Here is a 15167-nt window from a genome sequence, read left to right on the forward strand (position 1 = left end):
CCCACACTGAAACATTCGACTGTGTTTTTTTTCCACTTGCAAAACTTTGGCGAACTATCTACGACCATCTTCTTACTCCTCACTTTCTACTCCAGTTAATTGGCCGAGATGTTTTATGAGCCTGTTATTTTAAGACGAGGAAGTGGAAGTTTTGCGACGATATGGTTAGTAAAACATGCAATTTTCGTCCTATAATAAAATGATCTACTAGCTTGCTAACTAAACCACGATAATTGCTGTTTTTTATAACTACGATTACAAGTGTATTAGTCGGGAAAACTTTTTTTCAGGCATGTATTTCACCTGGCATAAGATTTAAATATAGTTATCTACCTGTAATTAGAAGGTCCAGTGATTTGCTAGTTGCGCGCACGTGTCTACTTCATTCAAGTAATGCAAATTTTGGATGGAAATTGATTTTTAATATGCCACTTAATCTTTTTTTTTTCTCTGGGAGTAGGGGGCCGGTCACGATCCATTTCATTTATCGTGGATGCAAGAAGTGAAGCACGATGGAAAGATTAAAACACGGCACTATACGTGCAATTCGAAAATGAAATAATCTGCATATCTCCAGCGCGCGTCTAGTTTAGTCAAAGGAAATTAATTTTTCTAAAATGCAACTTCAACTATTTTGAGGGCATTACATTGATTTCCTTTAATACGCATGCTAATATGTGAGGCACGATGGAACGATTAAAATACGGTTATAAACGTGTAATAACAAAATTGGTGATCCCGTATGTAGCGTACGTGGCTATTTTTGTAAAATAGCGCATATATGTTTGGCTTTCTTCCCCCAAAAATGTGAAGGAATTTTTTTTGTTTGTTTGTTTTTACAATTTATTTTTCTGGGCGAAAACGGAACATTTGGCGTGCTGAGGTTAAGGTGAAGTCTTGTGACCCCAAGCACTCTTGTATCGGATTCAGATGGTATAGGTGCACCTTATGTAGGGTGCCCCTTTTGTTGGGAGGGAGCGGGGTCATTGGGGTCATTTGTGTCGTTATGACACAAACATGGTGTCTGTATAGCAATTGCAATTATTGGCCCGAATAACACAAAACAACATATATACAATAACAAAAACATATTTACACTTACAAAAACATGTGTCCACTGACATTTTGGAGTTTTATAGTGGTACACTAAGTAAAAAAAAAAATATGGCCATCGGTGCATTTGAAGAAGAAAAAAAAAGGGCTCCTCTTCAGTCCTCTTGCAGGTTGCGTTGGTACCTTCGTTTGCCACAGACACATCAGTGCCTGCCTGCCTTACATTTCAAGCACTCAGCTTCATAAGGATCACGACCCTGGCGAAAGCACGGAATTTTTTTTATTCAACTCCTCCGTGAACGTGCATTTTCGTTTCGGCATTGCTTGTAAACACTCGGTGTAGACTGGCCAGCCCACCCTACTTTGTAGCAAAGTGGTTAGATTTGAGGAGAAGGGCCGTGACTTATTTGCGAACGATACAGAAAAGCCTGGAATTGAGTGAAATGGAACGGAGTGGCAATTCTATTGACCATGTTCTGTGCATGTATTATGTTTGAGGCAGTCCAACAAAATCCCGGACGATTTTTGAAATTCCCCCCGGACGTTTTATTGGGGCTCAAAAGTAGGACATGAACGGGAAAACGAGGACATCTGGTCACCCTACCTTAGGCACTTAGTGAATTTATTTATTCATTTATTTTCTGTCCATAGGCTCGCTGCGACGAGGGGCACTGCCATTTCTCGCAGAGAGTTCCTGAAAGTCAACGTTGCTAGCACCTGGTAGTGTCATTTTCTTCTCTTTGTTCTCATCTTACTTGAACCTGCCTGTCATATTCAAGACTTATCCTCTTGACTGTTCCTTCCCACTAATATACCCTTGATGACTTGGTAGCAACGACATCATGAGCTACATCCTGGTGCAAGTCCTGCCTCCTCAGCCCGACCTGCCGCGGCCTCGCTTCTCCCTCTACTTGTCCGCCCAGCTGAAATATGGTGTCGTGGTGGTCTACCACCACCAGTGTGCCATTTTGCTGAGTGAGGAGCGCTCACATCACACGCACACCACGCTGCTGTTAACTTTTTCGGTGGCAGCCATTTGGAAAAAAGACAAAGCCTGGCAGGCATTTTGTCGAACAGAATATTGTTTTCGATGATTCTATCCAAAACAGACATTGCTTTTTTTACCAAGAAAAGCTTTGGTAGTTTTATAGTAATCAGAAACTGGAGTCATTGCTGTTTTTTTGTGAAATGAAACATATAAGTAAGTACGTGAACATGCTGTCCTCCTCAGAGGACCTCGAGTCCATTGTTGACCAGCTGTTGAAGCACAGCAGGTCCAAGACGCTGGACCTGGGGGGACCGGGCAGGTGAGGCCAAACGTCGCACTTCTCGTTGTCACGCCACATTGCACAAGTGAGCGCCGCTTCCCGTTTCCTCGTAGACAAATGATGCTCTCCACGGATGCTCTGTCTCACCTGAACGAGATCGACGGGCCTTTGGACCCGTTCTTTGGAGAGATGGCCGAGTTCCTGCCGAGTGCCAACGCTCTGATGCAGGTACTGACAACAAAGACGAAATAAGTCATAAACTTCACGTCCGCTACTACAAAGATATGGGGGAGGTTTCAAGTTCAAGAACACAAAGCAAATTGTGTACACAGTTGTTGCAAGCATGTTGTGTTTGCGTGTCAGGAGGAGCAATCTCCTGAGCGACGAGCCTCCTCCACAGAGCATGAAGCGACCCCGACCGGCTTCGCTTCATCTGAGAGCAGTAAGCACAATTTGGCCTTCATTTTCTTGAGCGCTTAGCGTGCAAAGGAAGCTTGAGCCTTTCAAAAATGGACTAAAGCCTTCTTTGCTTTGATCCCCTTCCAGGGCACACCGCGTCCCCACAAGACATCACCATCGCAGAGCCGCGACCCGCCGGCGCCCTTCAGCCCGAGGTACACAAAGTGCAAAAGTGAATGAGCTGTACTTTGGCTATCACAACTTGTGTCATGGTGGGCGGATGTTGAAGTTTGCTGCTGCCCCCTAGTGGTGGATAGACTGAAGCTGACTTGTGAGTCAATGTTTTGCTGGCAGTACAAAGCAGAAAAAAACACGCAAAAAAAGCTTGCAAGTGAAGTCAAGGTAGCAGCATGTTTGTTCTCTTTTTTTTGTTTTTTCAACCGTCCTGCAGAATGGACGCTGTCTCCATTTACAGATGCTCCAGCAATGTTTCCGTGCAGCAGAATGACTGAATCACTGAATCCAAGCACTCTTGTGTGATCGTTTTCGTGTGCTTGCTGTCCATCGGCAGTTCTTCGACGAAGAGCTGGAACCCGCTTCTACGGATACACTTGACTTTCTGATGGGCCAGAATGACAACTTCCTCGACGGTGAGCCGCTCGCCGCGCCACCCAAGCGGAACCTGCTGAACCCATTCACTTCTCAATGACACATCTTCATTCAGATCTGTTGAGGGCACCGGAGGAGGAAGCAAAGATGTCACCAGGCAAAGAAGTGGAGGTTGTGCGAGAGAGGGAGCCGGAGCTCGAGAGAGACACCACAGCCAGCACTCTCAAGTAAACTCAAACTACACACACATTTTACATTTAGACGCACCCTCTTTTCTGCATTGCGAAACATTTTTAAAATCATACAACTATGAGGGAGTGGCATATGCGGTGATGAAGGCCCATTTTGTGCCACCGAATGACTGGAGCCACTTTGATTAGCCGGGAGTCAGTAGGCTGTGACCACTCCCGCAGCTGCGCAGCACTCCCTCTCGCAGATCCGCCGGCACAGAGATGCACCACGCGCACGCCAAATTCACGGCTGGCGCTAACAGAGCCCTCACTGTGACTCTCCCTGTTTAGCGTGGATCCTGCGAGTGTGTCCAGCCGGGACCGCACCTTGCCTACCCAGGATGAGCCTCGCCCCCTCGCTGATCAACAGACCCCCGTCGGTGTCTCACCGCCATCCTTGTCGCTTCCGACAGCTATGGCGCAGATCCCGGACTCAGAGGTACAAACCGGAGGAGGCTCACTGCTCTGAATGCGAGGGCCATAGCTGAATATCACTTTTGTTCATGACATGCTGGACACACATTGGACTTAGGGACCTGACACTCACAAGTAGTGTAGCAAGTAGCTAAGTCTAAAGAGTAGCTATGTGAAAAGAAAATCCGTGTGTTACAGTAGCTTTTTTAAATTACTTGCTGTAAATACTTCAAGCTCAGTTAGTATTTTTGGAGCGATTTCAGTTGTGTAGCATTCAAATGAAAGCAGACGGCATTCAAGACTAGCGCTGTCATAAAAACACTAACACAGATCAGAGGTCAGGTGATAGAAAGAAAGGAATGACATCATGACATCGCTCAAAGCGCATCCCAGGCGTCCTAATTGATCGCTTTGATGTCTTTACCGCGGAACGACCATCGTAGCTTTGGGCTCCTTGTTGCAGCTCTCGTTCGATGGCCCTTCCTAGCGCCGAGCAAAGAGTGAGATGTGCACCTTATTGGACGGAGGTGAGACACGCCTCACTTGACTCACAGAAAGTGAAGAATGACCTTGAGGCATCGTGTTAGCACTCGGGTTGCAGTAAGCCCCCAATTCCATTCACATATGTCGAATGACGGGTGTGGGTTCAAATGATCCGTTGGAGCGTCTCCAATGTTCTCATACTGTGGCCTCCTAGGATGTGCCCCGCCCAGAGGAGACGGCGCCGAAGAGAAAGAGGGGGAGGCAGCTGATTTTCTTGGACCCGCACACGCAGCTCTCCAGAGATGAGATGGAGTCGCAGATCCAGAACCCCCTCACGGAGACCAGGGTGCGGCCGTTTCTGCCGCCAGAGTCGTGGAGGTTGAAACGTGCCGAGGAGCTGCTCAGCGAGCCCTGCGGCGGTCAGTGTCACAAACGGAAGTAAAATGGCCGCCCCCCTCAGATGGATAAACGCAGGCCCATTTGTAGTCTGCAGAAACAATGCTAATCAGAATGTTTGACTTGACATTCCTTTAACGTAGAGGCAAGGCCGCAAAAGTTAACAATTCCTCCTCTCCACAACAGCATTCGGTGCTCGTGTTTATCCTCAGCCGATACACCTGCTGCTCTTTGAAAGCTCACCTCTGTAACCTTTACAAAAATAAACCACCAAGCTACCCCCTCCTCTCTCCTTCCTGCAGTCTTCCCTGAAGACTTGATGTTGCTATGGAGACAGGCAACCACCATCACGCCCATGGTGGAAACTGAGGCTTGGCCCCAAGACAGAGCCACGGAGTCCAGCGGGTCCAAGAAAGACCTTGGGATTGGCTTTGACAGCAGCGCTCGCGAGGTTGGCAAGGGGAAGAAGGGAGGGAGGGCCGCCCGCTTTATCATTCCAAAGACAGCCAGTGGGATGAGTCGAATGACCGTCGCGTCTCGTGTGTGACGGCAGGTGCAGAAAGACGGAGCAGAACAGGAGGAGGCGCACGAGGGCTCAGGTACGCGCAGGTCTCGTCTCCCGGAGGGCTGGCTGTGCCACGGCCGCTGAAAACCACATTGAAGAAAATGGCCTCCCAATAATAACCTGTTGTTTCAAATGGCGAGAAAACAAGCCTCTATTCACATGAATGAAAATCATCCCGTGACTGTGTGCAAAACGTCTGCAGCTGTACTTGACGGTCGTCACGGACGAATCCCAATATGGACATTTTGTCCCTGTGTTGTGCGTGTCAGGTCCTGGTTCATTTCCACTGGAGGCGGCGGACCAACAAGAGGGCTCCCGGAATGTCTCGCCCATTTACCCACTGGAGCAAGAAAGGTAATTTTCACACACATCCCTGCCTGCAGTGATGCTAGCTAAGGTCCACTCCCCGTTTCCAAGCATGAGCAGGACCAGATCTAGCAGTTCACTGGGGGGGATCACCGAAATGCCCGAACACATTTCTCTTGGGTAAGCATCGTCATCTGTTTTTCAGCCGCGCTCCTGACAAATGAGTTCCCACGGGAGTGCCTAAGTGTGCATGCGTGTGTGTGTGCGTCTCTCCAGGCCGTTGCTGGAGGAGGAGCAGGAGAAAACGTTGCTTTTCACCTCTCTTTTACCACCGGAACCCGACCGCAGAACTGTTAGCGTACTGTTCCAGAAGCTCATCGGTAAGACAGTGAGGTAGTTCTCAGCTTTAATTGAGCCAAACGAGTTCGATCTCACGCCTGTTACTCGGGCTGGCTCATTTGCAATCATTTTCAAACAGCCTCTTTGACTGGAATGGTTCTGGTTGGATTTTTCGATTGAAGGGAGCGCTCATGTCAAGTTGTGCTGTTGTGTTGTAGTGACGTTGGCCACCGGAAGGTTAACCGCCGAGCAAGCCGAGCCGTGCGGGGAAATCGTCATCCGCCCCGGTCCCAACTACGACGCCGACCTGCCTTTTTAGTCGAGTATCCCTTGATCCGTCTGTTAAGCTGTTTTTACAAATGTTTGTGACGTTGATTTGACAAATTTAAAAATGTTCCAGTTTCCTAACATTTTAGAAATGAAACACTTTTACCTATTCAAAGAAAGTTTGCTATTTTTACAAAGTGTAACTGTTGTACTGTTTTTTTGTACAAATTTTCCAGTTTCCTAAAATTTTGGAAACGAAACACTTTTACTTATTCAAAGAAAGTTTGCTATTTTTACAAAATGTAACTGTTGTACTGTTTTTAGATATGAACAGCGGCCGGCCACCTCCCAGAAAAATTGTCAGTTGTTTTAGAGGCCCATCAGTTTTTGATAAGTGATAATGTTGCATTTTGCGGTTGCGCAATAAAGTCCAACGCAATGTTGAGTGAGCGTGTGTTGTATATTGTAAGACGTGCGCTATGCCTGGTAGGACAGCTGTGGCAAAACACAGAGAGGTTAAGGAGGTGCGAGGAGGACACTCGCGCGAGTCAAGTGAAACCGGAGCTCTGCCCCCTCCGACCACGTCTTGATTCTTTGGCCAGTGCGAGGGGGCTCAAGTTTATTCTTAGTCTCAGCTCCGTCCTGTCTGCGGCTCTTCACTTTTCGCCCTCGGCCTTGCCTTCTTTGCTTTCTGGTGTTGCTCTTTTTCTTCCACGCTCTTGCCCCCAACCTTTCACTTTAGATTTGCTCTGACGACACTGCGGGTCATTTTGGGTTTTGGCCTCGACTCGCGGCGGTTGGCTTTTCTTCCTCCATCCTTTTGTCGGAGGTTCTGCCGCTGCGCGATGGGCAAGACAGAGTTGCGCTCCGTGTGCAAAAGCTTCCTGGACTGTCTGTGCCTCTGCTTGTCGGTGAGTGTCTCGTCGTTGCCTTGACCTCAAACTGTGTCCACACACGAGTTGATTCAGCGTAGGCGCCGACGTGGTCGTAGTATGACGGGCTCGCGCACACGCGCCGAGGCTGCTCGTATTAATAACGATCGCAGAATGTGGATGGATGGAAATAGAACCCCGACACCTCCAAAGATGTCAGATGTCACAGCTCATTAATTAACCTTTGTAAACAAGGTGGCTGACCTTGTTGCACACATTTTAAAGTGCATCCATGCGCTTATCTCCTCAATCTGATCCTCCAGCGAGGAAGTGGCAAAGCGGCGGCCGACACCAACCGAGACACCGAGAACGGCCACCTGGTCTACAAAAACGGAGACGTCCTGGACGAACGATGTAGGTAACGGTCCGACGTTGCCTCCTGACAAGCGTTCCGTACCGTGCTGTAATTTGAGTCCCCTCGCAGATGAGATCCTGGACACGCTGGGCGAAGGGACATTTGGCAAGGTGGTGCAATGTTTGGACCACAGCAGGTATGAGTAGCATCGTGGAAATCACAAAAGCTGAGCTGGAATTCACCAAATGTTTCTCTTGCACATGCACAAGCGGGCGTCCGATTGCTCTGAAGATTATTAAGAACATTGACAAGTACAGAGAAGCGGCCAAACTGGAGATAAACGTGCTGGTGAAAATTAGCCGCAAAGATCAGCACAAATTATAGTGAGTCACATTTTCTACTTTTGTCTCTATTTATTTATTTTTGTTTGAACATCCTGTCCCATTCCAACCAGTCACTGCGTGCAGATGCTGGACTGGTTCAACTTCTTTGGCCACATGTGCATCTCCTTTGAGCTCCTGTCTCTGAGTACCTTTGACTTCCAGAAAGGCAACAACTTCCTGCCTTACCCTATCCACCACATCCGACACATGGCTCGGCAGATCTGCCGCGCCGTCTGCTGTGAGTTCAAGCAGCGGAGACACTTTATTTTTATTCCTTACTTGCTGGCAGATAAACGCGTCAGTAAGAGGATTATGTAGCTGTGGGAAAAAAAATCTGCAGAGAGAGAAAGAAGCGAAACTCTGAGGATGATATGAGATTATAAGTGTTTGTGAGTTGAACTCAAGTTAAATAGAGTTGCGCTAACATCCTGGAAATGCGAAATCGTGGAAAACTCTTGAAGACAGTCAATTATTTAGCATCAGAGCATACATACGAGCAAAGGCTTTTCTATTTTTAGCCTGATTGATAATGAAACAATCGACCAAGAGGAGTTTCTCTCCAAAAAGTATTTTAAATCAAAAAAAGGTATCACCCAGAAGAGGGCGTTGGCATCCTCCTATAGTGAAGCATCACCTAACGCCCCCTTGCCTTTCCACTGCAGTTCTCCATGACAACAGGCTGACTCACACCGACCTGAAGCCAGAGAACATCCTCTTTGTCAACTCTGACTATTCTGTCATATACAACGCTGACAAGGTAAGACACAAAAGCACACACACAGAAATGCAAGTTGTCTATTTTTAACAAAGGGGGTGCATTTTTCATGATTGAATGCAACTCAAGACTCCGCATGTATTTATAGAAATACGTTTATCCTTGATTGCAAATACATGAGGGTGACAGCAAACATTTTCAACAGTGGCCACAAATGGTCATGAATATATAAGATTCATTTCTTATTTATTTCTTTTTGAAGCGGAATCATGATACTCACAGAGCCACAGTCGCATGATTGTAATTTCCGCACTTGCTGCATGTGTTCTCCTTGCAGAAGTGCAACGAGAAGCGAGTCAACGACAGCACGGTGCGCTTGGTGGATTTTGGCAGTGCCACTTTTGACCTCGAGCACCACTCAAGCGTCATCTCCACGCGCCACTACCGAGCCCCCGAGGTCATCCTGGGTAAGGCCGCGTGTTATTCTGCTGGCGGCTGGCCGCTGTCTTCTAACTTTGTCCTCTGCTCATTCCAGAGCTGGGCTGGAGTCACCCTTGCGATGTGTGGAGCATAGGCTGCATCCTGTTTGAGTACTACAAAGGATTTACGCTCTACCAGGTCTTTCAATTGCGTCTTTGCACGGCCGCAAATAGAGCGCGGATGAACTCGATGTGACGTTTGCTTCTGCAGACTCATGACAACAAGGAGCATCTTGCCATGATGGAGCATGTCCATGGGCCGATTCCTCAGAGAATGGTTCAAAGGAGCAGGTAACAAGCGACGCGTCCTCGTGGCGGCCTCTGTTGTCATAAGAGTCCCTTTGTGCCATACTTGAGGTTTCGTAGCAAGGCCACTCCTGAATTGTCCATTCAACTAAAGCTCCTCTCTCCAGGAAGCAGATCTATTTCCACTCTGGCCGCCTCAACTGGAATGAGTGCACCAAGTCTGGACGCTACGTCAAAGCCAGGTGCAAGCCTTTGCGGGTGAGCTTCCCGCCAACGTTTCAAGCCCAAGTCGAGGTTCGAGTCATAACTTGACTCCCTGCTTGGCTTTTTATTCCATGCAGAAGCACCTGCTATCACAGGGCAGGGAACACCATCAGTTTTTTGACCTTCTGGAGAGGATGCTGGAGTACGAGCCTTCCAAACGCATATCTCTCTCCTCTGCTTTGAGCCACCCTTTCTTTCTGCAACCCCAACAGTCAGCAAGGGCTCGGACGTCTCGAAATAGCTGCAACATGGGCCCGTGATTTCAACCTGAATGCGTAAACAGCACCTTGAGAGCAGTCTGTTGATTGGTTAAGCAACAGCAGAAGTGGCACAGGACTGCCGCCATGTTGCGATATGTACGTATGTAGCGGACGTTTTTCCACTCTCCCGCGTGCGGCGGGATCAACAGCCAGGTCAGGGTTAAGAGAGCTGAGCCATGGCGTGGACAAAGGAACTGTAGCGCTTTTGAACGCTTGTAGCAGCAATTCTGCGTGAAGGTTATTGGAGGGGCGGCCACCAGATCTTGCAGATGCCCCTGTTTGTGTATTTAATACACTGTAGAACACTTAATGTCTCTCAATAAAGGTAGAAGCTCCCTCGAGTTGGAGAAAACCTCCCCGTCTGTCTTGACTTGCTGGACCCTTTGAACCCAAACCTGGACCACCGCTGACAATGAGACCAAAACGACCCTGGAGCCTGGATACACTCAAACGCTTGGAGCGCACTACCCCAAGAACTGTTAGAACCAGATGGAACGAGAAGCTTCGGAACATGGAATGTCTTGGACAGTGACACGACTCAAAACCGGGACCACTTGAATCCAGAACTAATGTGAGTAGGACACACTTGAGGATGAGATTCTCAAACTATAAGAAAAACTCATCAAAGTTATTTTAACAACCTTTGCTAGGTTAATTCTAACTAGCGTAATGGAAAGCATTCACATTTAGTAGCAATAGTGACTAGTCAAAAGAATACGGACATCCTTGACACTGCGAGAGTTGCCATAATTTTCTCCCAAGTGCTTGCAAGGTTCTAGATCAATACTTTGTTTTGAACCTGTTTTCCTCCTCAAGATTCAACTCTTCTGCTTTTTTTCAATTGTCGTCTGCAAGCTTGTAGAAGTGGAGCATTTTGATGGAGTGCAGAGAGAGCTGTCAAGGCTGCCAGTGTGTGTTCTTGCCTCCAACCTCGCTCAATTTACGTGCGTGCGAGCATGCGTGGGAGGCTGCTACGCTTATCTGCTTGTCATCTTGTCCCGGCAATTTTCTGATTTCAAGTGAGTACAGTGATGCCTTGAGATACAGGTTCAACTCTTGACTCAAAACACAAGTATTGCAAATTTACTTACTGGAAGGGATTGAATGCAAATGTTTTTGAATTTTCTGAAGCGCCCCGTGACGCCACTTTCTTTTAATTTTATTTGCGCTTTTATCCATTATTTACCAATGCCCAAGAATTGCTTAGGTGATGCCATCTTGGTGGCAAAAACTGAAACTGCGTTGTCAGGGGAGGAGCTTCATTCATACAGTCCGTCGATAAGAGTGCTTTGTTGCCCTCTTGTGGCATTGATAGGCAATTATCAACCCTTTATTGTTGTTTATAACTTCAAAATAATCTGCAAAAAATGCGTGACTATGAATATGCAGGAATTGCACGTGCTTGTAATGTGCGCTTTGCTGTGTCATGCTCGCCTCACTCAGCACGTGTGCCATGTCGTGTGGCGTGTCAGCGCAAGCTAAGTCACCTTAAGGCGCTAACATCAGTTAGCCTTCTTATTCTTCAATCCTCATACAGTGGCCTCCTCACATCATATGTTATATGTAGACTTTTATGCTTCATGTGTTGGACCCTGATCCATAGGAGAATCATTTAAGTGGCTCTTTTTAGTGCACTCAGATGGAAAGCTGTGACTTTACACTCGCACGGATCAATCGTATGCAATGACCTCACTTTGTGGCCATCAAGGTCGAGCGGTGGGGTCCACGGGGCCGAGCCGATGCTTCACAAAGCGGCCTGCCGGCATCGGCAGGCGTGACATCATCCCTCCGTGTTTCTTTTTAAGCCTTCCAACCGGGCACGTGAGTCACGGGGAAGCTTGACCTGTCGTGCCTAACAAGATCTCCCTCATTAAGAGCTAATCCTCGCAGGAGAGTGGCGTGCTGAACGAAAAGAAGAGGAAGGCTCGCCTCTTGCAAGAGAGAAAACACTAGGGAGGAAGCAAGAGAATCGTTGAAAAGAAATCCCGCTCCAAGCCTTTCTGCCAACGTGGACCGCTGACCTTCAACCACCGGTAAGACCGAGCTTGTTTGTCATTAGTCAACATTCTTCAATTCATCAGTTTTATTAGCCTCTTTGTACCCAAAGTCTGCATTAAGCACCCCTCCCCTCCCCCAATTGCATCTCTCATGTGCCTTACCTGGATAAGTAAAGGTTCAAGAAATAATTATTTGCTCCATATTTCACAACTTGCATATTAGCCTCTGTGACTGGTGTCCTTGTCCTTGTCCAGGTCTCCAGCTGATTTATGATACTGTCCGAGAGCATGCGCTGATTCCCGAATGTGACTCGTCACATCCGCATGGCATGACTGAAGGAGAGAAGCGCCACAGCACAGCTCTCTGTCAGCACTTGTAAATAAGTGAGCAGTGCACCTTTCAGTGCTCATAAAAAGCCCATGTTATGACCAAGAAAATGCTCTACTTGGGTTCCCCTTCCAACAAAGCGCTTTGTTGTATTTGTAGATGATGGAGTCCATAGCAAGAGTGAAGAAATCTCTGCGGGCGCCCATCAGGAGGCTCAGCGGCTGCATGAGTGCTGTGAGCAGCCGGAAATTGTGCACCAAAAGCAGGAAGCGCAGAGATCGAGGAGGAAGAGGCTGCGGCCGGTCGGGAAAGGCCCCTCCTTGGCCAGCCGCCAATGCCGAATATCCGTGGGTGGCCCGTGCCTACCAGGCTGACTTGGACAAAGAGAGGCAAGTGCAAATGCAGCAATTGTGTTATCGTCATGGAAGTCAAACTTTGCTGACTGCAACAACTTTGTGGAAAGAGAAAAAAAAGGCCTCGACTCCTTTTTGATGTGGACCTGCACGCCACCGGACGACGCAGACGCGGGTCCACGTGCTTAACAAGGCAGCTTGCTAGCTTGTGGCATTGTCCATAAGTCAGCACCCGACTTAGTTTTGTGCCACATAGCTGAATTTTAAACACGGCAGCAGGTCATATTCTGCCCGCGGCTTACCCTGACTGACGGGAGGGCTCTTGTCAAATTTTTGGAGCCTCACTTTATATACTTGACCTTTTTTTGAGGGTGGGCGGCAGGCTCCAAATTCATCTGACGCATTAACTATATAATACATTTTTATTTTCACTTGACAGGGACTTCAGAACTTGTCACAGTTATGGAGTTTGTGTGACTTTCATGTTATGACGAATGAAACGTAGTTGCATACTCAGTCCAAAGAGCTTATTGCTGTTTCTTTGTTTGTTGACATGCAGAAAGCTGCGTGAGGCCACAAACGCTCACAAGAATGCCGAGAGAGCAGCCATGAGAGCTCACTTCCGGAGAAAATATCAACTGTCAGAGGTGCGTTTCTGTAGCACTCTGGAGACAGAGACAAAAAAAAACCCAGCAACTTCAATTTCCACACATGCTGACATTTAGAATATTTAATCAAACATATTCATGACTTCATCTTAGACTTATTTTTACTTGTCAACTGTTTGTGTTGGCCTATTTCTTATTTTGGTATATATGCTCGTCACAAGCGTCAAAGTGGCGCACAGAGTTTTAAATGCAATTTTACGGATTAAGAAATCATCTCGCTTCTCATCATTCTAAAGGCTTAAAGTGGGAAAAAAATGGAGCGTAAACCTGCGTCAAGATCTGATGACATTTCATTTCTGGATACGACTTAAAAATATTCTTTTTGCGTGGAGAAAATCTAAATAATATTCAAATTATTGTAACTGTAGGCACAAAAAGAGAATCAAATTGACAGTATTTTTTCTTCTCGTCCGGCAATATAGATCTCCGATTTTGAAGCGGCAGCTCATGAATATGTCATGAATATATTTTTAAAAAGGATGAAGCGCTTGTATTGGATGTCCGTTTGTTTGATTTGTGAACGATAGCCATTAGCCACAGCGAGATGCGAAAAAGATCCAATGTTGTTTGTTCGAGACCCCAATGTTGTTGTGTTCTGTGTCGATAAGGACTCCAAGGACGCTGGCCACCTGAAACGCGTTGGCGGCAAAGTGTCGCTCCCCCGCGAGCTGTCCAAGCTGGTGCGTCCCGACAGCAAGACCAAGGATGATGGCTTCAACCTGCTCGGTGCCTTCCAAGGCCTCCGCTTGGGCCCGCTGATGGAGGGCAAACCCGCCACCAACGCCCCACAGAGGGGAAGGTCTTGTCAAGTCATGTGATGGACGCACAAACTCTTGAGTGCAGTTGCACTCCCATCGCAAGCACTGTTCTATTGTTCAATAATACGGTGGTGTCTTTATAGGGCAAGGAATTGTATTTGCTATTTGAGTCAAATGGACGCTACGCATCTCCCTCAAAGGCACTAGAACTTTGTGATATCCCAGACAATCAGTCAAAACAAGTAATCCCATTTGTATATTGTATACAATACAATCTTGTACGTTATTCATTTTAAACTGATTTGAGAATAAACTATGTCATCAATTTGCTTGATTTGTAAACGATCCAATTGTATTTAATATACTAGAATAAAATGACATGATTCAGCAGGTATCTATTTTTTCAAGTCTAGAACAGTGCTATCTAATGGTGTTCATGGGTGGACTTTTCTTTGGGTGCAGTGTTTTTCTTAGACAGACACAAGGCCTGAGAGCGTGCTACTTCGTCTTTGCATGTAGATGCAGGAAAGTTGGTGTGGCCATCCTGTCTGCCTGCGTTTTCAAAATCCAAATCTTATGCCACTTGCGCCACAATTTATACCAGCTTTTGGCTGCTCTAAATTGTAGAGCACCTTTGGTGAGGAATGCCGGGGCCATGTAAAAAAGAATGCCTGATTGGCTTTCGAAGCGCAAGCATTATTCCCAAACACGCTGAAATGAAATAAACTTTCAATATTTGAAAAAAAAGTCCCTTTTTATGTACAAATATTATTTTCAAATATTTCGACAAATCCACCTAAAAGGTTGAAACCATTCAAAGCATTTTCATTGATTTAGATTTTCCCCTCCCCACCTGGTAAATATTGAGCTATTTGAAGACATCCTGTGCCTCAGCAGGCTGGTTGTCATGGCGACCACATTGCTGAAACCTCCTTGAAGGTGCTGCAGCTATTGTGGCACGCATAGTGATGTTTTTTTCATCATATGTGCAATATGTACAGTCAGATTAGTTCTTTTTTTTTTTAATCCAAATGTATAACCTGGCCCAAATTCCCTCACATAATCCTAAATCAATCACAAAAGTTTGATCATCTTGACAACCTTTCGGGAGGGTTTACACTTAATTCTTCGTTTTGGTGTTTAAAATTTGGATTTTTTAA

The 15167-nt window shown here is 46.7% G+C and overlaps 3 protein-coding genes across 12 annotated transcripts; all 3 read left to right on the top strand.

The window, feature by feature from the left end:
* Window positions 1-108: 108 nt before the first annotated feature.
* LOC133160949 (meiotic recombination protein REC8 homolog) lies at window positions 109-6698 on the top strand. Its single transcript, XM_061289073.1, has 17 exons — window positions 109-164; window positions 1705-1773; window positions 1886-2028; window positions 2285-2360; window positions 2435-2549; window positions 2685-2763; window positions 2868-2935; window positions 3292-3370; window positions 3445-3556; window positions 3851-3998; window positions 4671-4875; window positions 5155-5303; window positions 5406-5451; window positions 5687-5771; window positions 5841-5889; window positions 5995-6103; window positions 6281-6698. The coding sequence occupies exons 1-17, from the start codon at window positions 109-111 to the stop codon at window positions 6379-6381; spliced, it is 1689 nt and encodes a 562-aa protein (XP_061145057.1). The 3' UTR covers window positions 6382-6698.
* A 238-nt stretch (window positions 6699-6936) lies between these two features.
* Window positions 6937-12284, top strand: clk2b (CDC-like kinase 2b). 10 transcript variants are annotated; one of them, XM_061288421.1, is made up of 14 exons: window positions 6937-7240; window positions 7525-7615; window positions 7686-7752; window positions 7826-7939; window positions 8011-8177; window positions 8602-8696; window positions 8992-9121; window positions 9190-9272; window positions 9345-9424; window positions 9547-9637; window positions 9721-10922; window positions 11612-11724; window positions 11794-11936; window positions 12156-12284. In XM_061288421.1, the coding sequence occupies exons 1-11, from the start codon at window positions 7175-7177 to the stop codon at window positions 9901-9903; spliced, it is 1167 nt and encodes a 388-aa protein (XP_061144405.1). In that variant the 5' UTR covers window positions 6937-7174; the 3' UTR covers window positions 9904-10922; window positions 11612-11724; window positions 11794-11936; window positions 12156-12284. The 10 variants fall into 10 exon arrangements, with proteins under 10 accessions (XP_061144405.1, XP_061144406.1, XP_061144400.1 ...); XM_061288422.1 differs by having other exon boundaries at window positions 9721-10474; XM_061288416.1 differs by having other exon boundaries at window positions 9721-11724.
* A 528-nt stretch (window positions 12285-12812) lies between these two features.
* LOC133160615 (complexin-3-like) lies at window positions 12813-14435 on the top strand. The gene is made up of 2 exons (XM_061288427.1): window positions 12813-13228; window positions 13858-14435. Exons 1-2 carry the CDS (start codon window positions 13076-13078, stop codon window positions 14065-14067), a joined length of 363 nt encoding a protein of 120 aa, XP_061144411.1. The 5' UTR covers window positions 12813-13075; the 3' UTR covers window positions 14068-14435.
* The last annotated feature ends 732 nt before the right edge of the window (window positions 14436-15167 follow it).

Source organism: Syngnathus typhle, linkage group LG10 (genome assembly GCF_033458585.1).
Source record: "Syngnathus typhle isolate RoL2023-S1 ecotype Sweden linkage group LG10, RoL_Styp_1.0, whole genome shotgun sequence".
NCBI classification, from domain to species: Eukaryota; Metazoa; Chordata; class Actinopteri; order Syngnathiformes; family Syngnathidae; genus Syngnathus; species Syngnathus typhle.

Excerpts from the sequence above, each read along its gene's own strand:
- LOC133160949 (XM_061289073.1), top strand. The coding sequence starts at position 109 with ATGTTTTATGAGCCTGTTATTTTAAGACGAGGAAGTGGAAGTTTTGCG. Across the intron at positions 1,774-1,885 it reads GTCAACGTTGCTAGCACCTG|CAACGACATCATGAGCTACA; the intron begins GTAGTGTCATTT and ends ATGACTTGGTAG. Across the intron at positions 2,029-2,284 it reads CCAGTGTGCCATTTTGCTGA|AGGACCTCGAGTCCATTGTT; the intron begins GTGAGGAGCGCT and ends TGTCCTCCTCAG.
- clk2b (XM_061288415.1), top strand. The coding sequence starts at position 7,175 with ATGGGCAAGACAGAGTTGCGCTCCGTGTGCAAAAGCTTCCTGGACTGT. Across the intron at positions 7,241-7,524 it reads GTCTGTGCCTCTGCTTGTCG|CGAGGAAGTGGCAAAGCGGC; the intron begins GTGAGTGTCTCG and ends CTGATCCTCCAG. Across the intron at positions 7,940-8,010 it reads AAAGATCAGCACAAATTATA|TCACTGCGTGCAGATGCTGG; the intron begins GTGAGTCACATT and ends CATTCCAACCAG.
- LOC133160615 (XM_061288427.1), top strand. The coding sequence starts at position 13,076 with ATGAAACGTAGTTGCATACTCAGTCCAAAGAGCTTATTGCTGTTTCTT. Across the intron at positions 13,229-13,857 it reads GAAAATATCAACTGTCAGAG|GACTCCAAGGACGCTGGCCA; the intron begins GTGCGTTTCTGT and ends TGTGTCGATAAG.